This window comes from Talpa occidentalis, unplaced genomic scaffold, assembly GCF_014898055.3.
Source record: "Talpa occidentalis isolate TD23 unplaced genomic scaffold, MPIMG_talOcc4v2.1 talOcc4.318, whole genome shotgun sequence".
In the NCBI taxonomy this organism is placed as follows: domain Eukaryota; kingdom Metazoa; phylum Chordata; class Mammalia; order Eulipotyphla; family Talpidae; genus Talpa; species Talpa occidentalis.
The window spans coordinates 1-9,771 of NW_023603385.1; the positions used below are offsets into that span (position 1 = coordinate 1).

General features: G+C 71.5%; 1 protein-coding gene and 1 long non-coding RNA gene across 2 annotated transcripts; both read left to right on the plus strand.

Moving 5' to 3' along the window:
- The first annotated feature begins 507 nt into the window (after nt 1-507).
- Nucleotides 508-3,028, plus strand: LOC129146671 (uncharacterized). Its single transcript, XR_008553694.1, has 3 exons — nt 508-1,202; nt 1,633-1,689; nt 2,790-3,028. It is a non-coding gene; the product is annotated as an uncharacterized LOC129146671 (long non-coding RNA).
- A 6,331-nt stretch (nt 3,029-9,359) lies between these two features.
- Nucleotides 9,360-9,751, plus strand: LOC119256576 (pleckstrin homology-like domain family A member 2). Its single transcript, XM_037524378.1, is given in 2 exon segments — nt 9,360-9,468; nt 9,471-9,751. Coding segments are annotated over 2 exon segments (375 nt in total). The 5' UTR covers nt 9,360-9,374.
- Nucleotides 9,752-9,771: the final 20 nt, after the last annotated feature.

The following is a 9,771-nucleotide window of genomic DNA, read 5'->3' on the forward strand; positions in this document are numbered from 1 at the left end:
TTCTGCGCTTGGCCTAGTCGTTCTGCTCTGTGGGGCTCAGGTTCCCGGGAGCCTTTGCTACTGGGGCTTCGGGGCCCTGAGACAGCCCTGCGTCCCCTCTGCTTTCTTTATTTTATTTTTTAAAGATTTATTTACGCGTACAAGAGTGGGGTACAGGCTAGAGGTGTGGAGGGGGAGAGGATTCACCAGAGACAGAGTGAGGAGCAGAACAGGCAGATTGACTGAAGTACACTGCTGAGGGGAGCAGCGGGGAGACAGGAGAGGTCTGCTGCACCATGTGGGTAGCCCCCTGGCCAGGGGATCGAGCTCGTGCTGCAGAGGCTGCAGACAGCTTCATAGCGCTGTCTTAACCCTTGCGCCACCAGGGAGGAGCGCCCCCACCCCCCCCCGCCCCGTGCTTTCTTAACAGACGGGTCCATCCAGGTGCGGTGAGTGTCCGGAGCTTCGGGACACTGGCCTGAGCAGGCGTGCCTGCCGCGGGAGGCGAGGCTGCCGCGCTGGCTGCTTCAGCCGCTCACGGGAGGAGGGCCGGGGTGTGCTGTTTATTGTGGCGCCACCCCGCCTACCACGAGGTGCCTGGAGGGGTGCGGTGGGCCCCGGGCTGAGGGCCACTAGCTCAGTGGAGGTGTTGTGAGGCAGGGAGGCTCCCAGAGGCGCTCCTCACCGAGCCTTGGGTTTTGCCCCTCGTGCCACACAGCCGTGGCGGGGGCTGTCTCGGCTGCTGTTGCTGCTGATCTGACGTCTGGCCCTTGAGCAGAGCCAGGCCGGCGATGTCTTTGAATGTGAAAGAACCGTCCGGCCTGCCTGGGGTGGGTTTTCCCAGGCTGTAGCCCTGGCTGGAGCGGCAGCGCCAGCCTCTTGCCTGGCCGAGAGCGGGCCCAGCCCCGCGTGGCCGTATCGGGAGTCACAGTGCAGGTTGCTGAGGTTGGCGCTGCCCGGTTGGGTCTGGCCAGCCGGGTCCTCCTGCTCCCTCCGCGTCTTCAGCCCTTGGTTCACGCGGGGTCTGGGCCTGGCATCCCGGTAGAACACTGGGGTCGCAGCCGCCAGGTCAGTGCCCACATCTGCTGGCTGCCCAGCCTTGCCTTGGTCCTGGCCGGGCAGCACGGGGCAGGCGTGTGCTGGGGCAGGAAGCAGGTCCCTGTGTAGACCTCATTGTTTGGTTTTCTTTGCAGTTTGAAGAGGGCGAGGAAGGAGAAGAGGAGGTAAGGCCCGGCTCGCGAGAAATACCGTCCCTCCCGAGGTGGCAGCTCTGCGCTTCAGCTCTGCGCGCGTGGACGGGGCCGACCTCCGGGTCCCGGTCATCCCACGGCGGGGTGCCACCTTGGCCGCGGTCAGCCCTGGGAACTGAGGGGAGGCTCGAACGGTGCTATGGCCAGCTTGACCCCGAAATTCGTTTATGAAAAGACAGTCCTGGGCCCAGCTGAAGCCGCTTTGCCAGCGACCTGTGTCCGGGTTGTCTGTGGACATGGGAGTGGCGGGAAGTCGTAGGGGTGGCGGGAGGAGGCGCTTGGGCGGCGGCCAGTGACGGGGGGCTGCCTCCAGTCGGGGTGTTGCTCTGCCTTGCTGGTGGCTAGTGAAGCCGCGGAGTTTAAATTGTGCCTGTCCAGCCAGTTCTCATTCCTCTTCGTACAGGAGTTGGAAGGTGATGAGGAGGGAGAAGAGGAGGATGATGCCGAAATGAACCCCAAGGTGGGTTCCCAGGGGGGCGGGGGGTCCTAGCGGACACGTGAGTAAGCCACTCTGAGAAAGGGGCGCGGGTTGGGGGTGTTTTAAATCGCCGGGGCCATTTTCCACTGGCTCTGGCACAGAGAGCGCGCAGTGGGCGCAGGCCCGTGGAGCCGGCCCCGGAGCTTTGCCTCAAGGGAGCGGGTGCCCACGTCTCCCATCTCGTCTGCTTCCGGGACAGCTTCTCCCCAGTGGGCACAGGTCACTTGACAAGCAGAGCTGTGGGGACGGCCCGGAAGTCCGCGCGTGTGGCGGGGCCCCTGCCCTTCCCAGCAGTACCTCCATGCAGGGTGTGCAATGCACACCCACCCCCGATCGGACCCCGATGGCTCTTGGCTCCCATGCGCCGGCCCTTCCTGCCACGCTGGCCGCTCCTTTCCAGTTTTCCCCGCGGAGGCGTGAGTTCTGTCGGTTGGCCGCACGGGCGTCCTCGCATCCGACTTCCGAGCCTCTGGTCTGTGCGTCACAGGCGCGCAGCTCTGGCCAGAGGGCCTGCGCCGGGCCCACGTTCTGGCCTGGCTGTTCCTGCCGCCCTCAGCAAAGATGATGTGGTGTGGCGCTTTCTCTTGGCCTCCAGAAAGAGGGCAGAGCCGGAGGGCTGGGAGGGTCACGCCCAGGAGGACACTTCCTGTGGCCTTGGCTGTAGTGCGTCGAGTTCCTCCTTGGGGAGACGGCTGCAGGGGCGGGGTGGCCTCCCATCCTCTGGGCAGCCGTGGTGTCCTGGGCCCGGGGTACAGCAGCCCCTTACGGTTCAGTTGCTGAACTTGTGTGAGGGGCCGGGGGTAAAGATGGAGCTGCGGCTCTGCATGGGCGGGGTGCTGCGGGGCTGCCGCCAGCTCGAGGGGAGTGACAAGTGGGCCCTGCTGCCCGTGCAGGATCGCTGGTCCCTGGGGAACCCCAACATGCCCCCATTGGTGTCTTGCAGTGGCCCTGGGCAGAAAGCCTGCCCCCGGGGCCTGCCAGGAGGCTGCTGCTCTCAGCATGTGTGGGGACCCATCCCCTGCGCGCGCGCACCCAGCCTCGGTTTCTCTCCGTCACTGAAGCTCTTGTTTTCTCGTTGACAGAAGGAGCCCAGCCAGCCCTCTGAGTGCAAGCAGCAGTGAGCACGCCCTGGGCGCCGGCCGCGCCGAGGCCCCTGCATGGTCTCCGCCCAGCTTCCCCCTCGTAGTCTTTTGCTTAGCCTGTACAGTGGCACCTCGAGTGCGCGTGCGCAGTAGGAGGTTTCACGCCTGCACCCTGGACGGCCTGGGCCCAGCTCCGACGACTGACCGGGCCCGGCGGCGGCTGGGGACCCAGGCAGAGATCTGGGTGGGAGCGTCTCCCGCAGCCGGACGGCCCTGGTTCGGGGGTGGGGGCGGGGGGCCACAGCCCTGCTGGGCGGGCCTGGTCTCCTCAGAGTGTTCTTTCTTTGGTTTCGTTTTCCTCGGGGTGGGGGGGTGGGGGCCGTGTGCACACTGACTCCAAGCGAATGCTTTTGAGGTCCACCCCGTATTTATTTATTCCTTCATGCTTGTAGGGGCTTGGGCGCGTGCCGCTGCCCGTCCGCGGGCGGCCCTGGAGAGCGGGCGGCTCGGCTGGCGAGAGGCGGCCCCCGCCCGCTGCGCCCTGGCAGGGGTGCCTGCTGTCCCGACAGCTGCGCGGGTGGGGCCGGGGCAGAGGTGGGGTGTGGGCTCCCGGGGAGGGGCTGGGCTGGGCGCGTCTCCCGTAGTGTGTGTTTCGGCGTCTCGGCAGCGCCGGGCCGGCTCCCACCGGGCTGGCGGGCGGGTTCCGGGCCTGCGAGCAGCCTGCGTGCTCGGCCTCACCCGTCCTTTGTACCTGAAGACGTGTTTTCAATTTGTACAGAATAGTTAGAATATTCTATTAAAGTTGTGGGACGGAAGTCCGTGCCGTGCTGCGGGCTGGCGGGGGGGGGGGGAGGTGCCCTGCGTCTGCACTGGGGTCTGCCGTGGGGCCCGGCACCCCGGTGGGCCCCTCCTGAGGGGGGCCTGTGCTGCCAGGAGGCCGGTCCTCGGGGTTGCAGGCAGCGCCTTCTGGAATGGACTCTGCACACGTGGGCCGCACTCAGGGGCCACCGCTGGCCCTGCCGTGGCAGGTCTTCCTGCCCGAGAGCCAGGGTGTCCAGGGCTCCGTCCTGCCAGCACGGCCCCGACGGAACTCCTTAGCGGGGACAGCGTGCGCGCCCCGTCCCCTGGGGCAGGCCATCCGGCCACAGAAGACCCTCTGGGAAGCCTTTGTCCCACCCCGTGGGAGCAAGCACACCCACCTCTCCCCCCGCCATCACTGGAGGGGCGGGCTGTCCGCCTCCGCAGGCCACTGTGGGCTTGAGAAAGCAGGGTGCACGCGGCCTGTGCCCGCCCACAGGCAGCCTTCAGGACGGCCAGGTCAGCGGGCGAGTCACCTGGCACAGTCTGTGGGGAGGACGGCTGAGCCGTTGCCCCTCGGGCTAGAGCAGAGGGGGGACCCCTGGGCTTGGCCTGTGGTGAGCTGGGTGAGGCAGCACCCGGACAGAAGCGACGCCGTCATGGCGGAGGGCACAACAAAGATGGGGTATCTGGCTGGGTGGCCCCTGGAGCTAGTGCAGGCCAGCACAGCAGCTGGCTACAGGGGAGGGCTGCCGCAGCGAGGAGCCAGCGCCGCGGGGGGCTCTGCTATCTGGGGGTGCCTGCTGCTGGGGGTCTCCAGACTGCGGGCGGGCAGGGAGGGCACTTCCCGCTCCTTTGCCTGGTGCCCGGTGATCCCGGCCCGGCTGGAGGGCTGGCCCTCCCCGCGCGCCTTTCCAGGCCACTCCCCCCTCGTCGCCTCTGGGGCGCTGGTTCCCGAGGCCAAGGGGCCTGGGTCCGGACATGCCCACAGCAGCGGCCCGCTGCTCTTCTGAGCCCCGTCCCGTGCCGGCCTCAGCACCCCGACTTCAAGGAGACGCTTCCACCCCAGGGCTGGGGGAGTTGGCAGGGGGCTCTCCAGGCTGTTCGGACCCTTCCAGCGGTTGAGAGTCCACACGCCATTATTGGGGTGCTGCAGTGGCACCGTGGGGTTGGAAGCAGTTGGGAGGGCGTGGCCACTCCCGCCCCCCTCAGCGAGTGTGCCGGGTGCTTGCCTGTGAGGTCCATCTCCAACTGCCTGCCCAGAATTGGGGTGATGGCACTGAAGATTGTGCCTCTGAGGGAAGATGCCCCCCAGGTTGCCTGGCCTTGTCCGGACCTGTGCCAGGTGGGCACGTGGCAGGTGCCCTGGTCTCATCTGACCTGCCGTCTGCTCTGCTGCTGGCCTCGGCCCCTCTGGGCCCAGCGTCTCCCTGGCCCGCCTGTCGCCCAGCTGGGTCGGCTCCTGCCGCCGGCACACCTTTGCCCTGCCCGTGGGGAAGCCTGGGGGGCTGTGTCAGCGCCCCTCTGACACCCTGATGGGTCCTCTCCCATCTCTTGGCACCACTGCCCTGGGGGTGCCGGGGGCTGCCCCAGGAGCCGTGGGCGAGGTGTCCCCCCACACCTGGCCCCCTCCAGCTGCTGCTGTGATGGAGCCGCTGGCCCCGCGGCCGCATCAGCGCCCACCCAGCCACAGCCCAGAAGCCCTTCCCCTGGGCGTCCGCCCCTCCCACCCGGGGGCACAGCCATCCGCGGGGAGCCCAGGGGGCCGGACCCCGCGTGTGCGGCCCTGGCGGGGAGCGGGCCCCAACTGGTGGGCCTCAGGGCCCCGCTCGGCTGGCGCCTCGCGCCCTCTGAACTTGGGTTCTGTGTGCACCTTCGGTCCCTGCGGCCTGGAGACCCCGCCGGCCCCGCCCAGACGCCCCCTCCCGGGCCAGTCATCCCGGGGCCCTGGGCGGGGCCCGCCGCCCTGATGTCACCGCCCGTCACCGCCGCTGCCCTGGCTGACTCAGCCGTGGGAGCGGAAGTCACTTTCCTTGACCCGGCAGCCTGGCTTTCTCCCCGACTGGCCCCGGGGGTTCCCAGGCCCGGAAAGGGCCACACCTGCGGGCACCCTGGAGTCTAGGGTGCCGGGTGAGGCCCAGCCTTCCCGGGCCAGCGCTCCCCACTACCCCTCCTCGCCCCCCGCGCGTGCAGAGCGAGGCTGGGGCGCCTCGGCGAGAGGCCTGTGCTTCGGGGAGGCAGGGCACGTGGGGGGTGGGCCGCGGGCATGGGGCGGCCCTTGGGTCTGCGCTGCCGCTTCTGGGGCCCGGAGGAGGGTGGGAGGAGCCAGGCCGGGCCCCTGGGCCAGGTTCCCCTGTCCTGGGCCCACCCGCCGTCTGCAGGGGCCCCGCGTTGCCAGGGGAGCAGCCTGCCGGAGCTGGTCACGAGGTCCCCTGGGCCCGCCGGCCGCCTGCTCGTTCTGGGCGCCTCTGCCACCAGGCCGCTCGGGCCGGGCCGGTCCTGGGTCCCCCCACAAGTGACCGCGCCTGGCAGCCCGAAACCACAGGGTTCTCGGTGGCTTCCCTCCTCTGGGCCTTGGGGCCCCGTCGCGGCCCCCTCAGCCTCACGCCACGGCCGCCTGCCCCCCGTGCCTTCCAGGACCGTGGGGGCTCTTCGGGCTCTGCGGGCGCCTCCGACGTTTCCTTCCGCGTCAGCGCAGCTGTGACTTTGATCATTTCTTCAAGTCGGAAAAGCTTGAATAATACACACGGCGGGCCCTGCCCGCACCTGCCCACGAGAAGCCGGGGCCAGGAGTGGCCGCTGCCTGCGGGCGGCTCAGCTGACCACCCTCCAGGGGGGCGGCCCTGCTGCGCCTGGGCCATCTCCCCCCGCGCCGCCTCCGGGCCTCACGGAGCCCGCGGGCTGGCGGGCCTGGGGAGTCAGAAGCCCGGCAGTCAGGTTTAGGGGCCAGCAAACAAGTTCCCCACTTGCTGACCAGAGCCGGGCTGGGGCAGCGAGGTGGGGTGCTCGCCGATTTCAGCTGCGCTTACATTTTCTGAGCGCCAGGCTGGCCCCGGGCCCCCACCCCCAGACACCCCAGAACCTCTGAACAGGGCGCTGAGGGATGGGTCGGAGCTGGACAGGGTGCCGGACGGGCGGGGACGCAGGACACGGCCCGCAGTGAGCCTGAAGCCCGGCGTCCGCCTCCGCCGTCCCCTCAGCTTGCCGCCAAGAGGAAGGCAGCAGGGGGGCCGGGTCACAGGGCCAGCTGGGCTCAGGCTGCCTGGTGCAGGACTCCCCCAGGCGCCCCTGTATTGTGGTTGGTGGGAGGCAACTTGAGGGGGCGTCCCGGCAATCCAAAAGGACTTCCTGGAGGAGGCGAGAGGACCTCCCGGCTGCCCCAGCACCTCCGCCCACAGGAAGAGGGTGTGCGGCGCCCCGGGCTGGGCCGTGACGCAGCTGCAGGGCTGGTTGGGCAGGAGCCCGGGGCTCGGCCTCTGTGCGCTGTGGAAATGACCTCACGGGAGTTTCGAAGAGGCGCCTGTCCTGCCCTGGCCACCCACCCGCCGCCGGCAAGTTCCTGGCCGGGTGTTTGAGGACGAGTCTGTGCTCTGGGCTGGGGGATCCCCTCAGCCAGGCTCCCGCAAATGCTGGACGCAGCCCTGGGGGAAGCACCAGTTGGCACGGCCGACAGAACAGCCCCGCTGCCCCTTCCTGTCCTGAGGCGGGACCAGCACCCCCCGCCCAGCGCCAGCCAGCGCGGGCTGCCTCCTGCCCGGACCTCAGGGTGCCCCAGAGCAAGGCGACCGCGTGCCTGCCGGGCGTCTCCCACCCCGTTCCCTGCAGACCCAAGAAAGCAACCCCAAAGCCCCCACCTCGTGGTGGGGGGACTTTGAGGGGGCCACCAGGCCAGCGGCCCCTTGCTCTCCGGCCAGCAGCCACCTGCAGGGAGCCCCCCGGGTCGCTGCTCCTGGGTGTCCGGTGGCCTGGGGAAGGGCTCCCCCAAAAGATCGCACTTGGGTTGCCAGGTTAGAGCCCTCGTCCTTGTCCCTCCCAGCTCCTGGTCCCCACGGCCAGAGGGGCACCCAGACAAATCTCAGCCTGTGGGGGTGCTGCCGGCAGGCCTGCCAGGCTCCAGGTTCCTGCTGGTTTGTGGGAGCAGCTGCTGAGGCCAGAAGTGATCCCCTCTCCGCCCCGCCCCCGGCCTCCTGTAGAGGAGCTGCCTGGTTGGGCCCGACCCTCCGAGAGGAAGGGCCAAGAGCCCGCGGGCGGCAGCCCCTGGGGAGGGCGGCGGGAGTCAGCCTCCCCGCCCCCGGCCCCCCCCTCAGAGCTGGGCCCCCACCCACCCAGCCCCGGCCGCCGGTCCCCAGCGGGGCCATGTGCTGGGTGCCCCAGCCGGCTACACCCCCTTTTCCTACTCGCAAGCCTGTCTGTTCCTGGCGGGCCGGGTCTGTGAGGGGCGCAGGGGCCCGCGCAAGCCGGGCACACACGGCCCCGGGCCTCCTGCCCTCCAGGTCCGGCTCGCCGGCCTCCTGGGGACCCTCTTCCGGAGCTGCCCGGGGCAGGCAGGGCTCCCCTGCTCCGCACGGCCGCGCAGCAGCCAGGCAGGCGCACAGTAGGTGCTCAAGCAGGGCCAGTGCTGGCCGTGTGCCCGGAGCCCGGGACCCCTGGCCACGCTGCTGGGCATCCTGGAGGGCTCAGGGTGCGCACTGGGCACCCAGTGGGCTCCTCGAGGCTCCTGGGGACAGTGGCAGCCCGTCCCCAGCCGCCTGTCCTGCTGTCCCACCGCCCCGCGGCCCGGGACCCACGGGGACAGCGCGCGCCCCCAAGGCGCGTGCTGGGGGGAGGGGTCGGCGGCCTCTGCGGGGCGGCGCTTCTCCGGCCGCGGACCGGCCAGCCCTGCCGGGTGCCGGGGACGGGCCCTCGCCCCTTCCAAGGGTCCTGCCTTGTCCTCAGTGACCCGCGGCCCCGGCGCGCCCCGTCCCCCTCCCTCCCTCCCGGCGCGCCCGCCCCGCGGCGCCTCCACCCGGCGGGGGTCGCCGCGCTGCCGCCGGGCGCTGGCGCGGCCGCGGGGAGGGCCGGGGGCGCGCGAGGGTGGGAGCCGGCGCCCTCCCCGCCCCCCCGCCTCCCCGCCCCGGGCGCCCCGCGGCCGCGGCCGCTTCCTGCTCCTGGACACCCTTAAAGGAAAAGGGTAAATGGCGCCGCCGGCCGGGGGCGATGACTCAGCCGCCCCGCCCCGCGCCCCGCGCCGGCCCGCGGGCGAGGCTCCGGCCCCCCAGGCCGGCGCGCCCCGCGCCCGCGGCCCCGGACCTCGCGCCCTCCGCGGGGACGCCCGGGGCGGGCGGGGCGCCGGCGGGCCCCACGGCGCGCGGCCGGAGCGGCCGCCCCGCCGCCCTCGCCCCCACCCAGCTGCGCCGGGGCGGCGCCCCCCCGCGCCTGCCGTGGGCGCCCCGGCCCGAGCCGCGGCGCTGCCCCCTCGACGGGAGAGGCCGCGAGGCCGGGCCGCGCCCGAGGAAAGGGGGGACCTTCGAAGGGGGGACCTCCGGGCGCGGGAGCCGCTCCCGCCCTGGGCCCGGGCCCGCGGCGCCTCCCGGGGCGCGCGAGTCACGGCGGGCGGGGCCCCGAGGACCCCGAGGACCCCGAGGAGCCCCGCGCAGCCGGCGGGCGGGGAGGCGCGGGCCGGGGCGGGCCGGGGCGGGCCGGGCGGGCCGGGGCGGGCGGGCGGGGCGCGGGGCGGGCGGGGCGCTATAAGGGCGAGCCCGCGCGCCGCGGCGCAGAGCCGCCGCTCCTCGCGCCGCCGCCCCCGCCATGAAGACGCCCGGCGAGGTGCTGCGCGAGGGCGAGCTGGAGAAGCGCAGCGACAGCCTGTTCCAGCTGTGGAAGAAGAAGCGCGGCGTGCTCACCCCGACCGCCTGCGCCTGTTCCCCGCCGCGCCCGGCGCGCGCCCCAAGGAGCTGCGCTTCCACTCCATCCTCAAGGTGGACTGCGTGGAGCGCACCGGCAAGTACGTGTACTTCACCATCGTCACCACCGACCGCAAGGAGATCGACTTCCGCTGCGCGGGCGAGAGCTGCTGGAACGCGGCCATCACGCTGGCGCTCATCGACTTCCAGAACCGCCGCGCGCTGCAGGACTTCCGCGGCCGCCGCGAGCGCCAGGAGCCGCCCGAGGCCCGCGCGCCCTGACCGCGCGGTGAGCGCCCGGC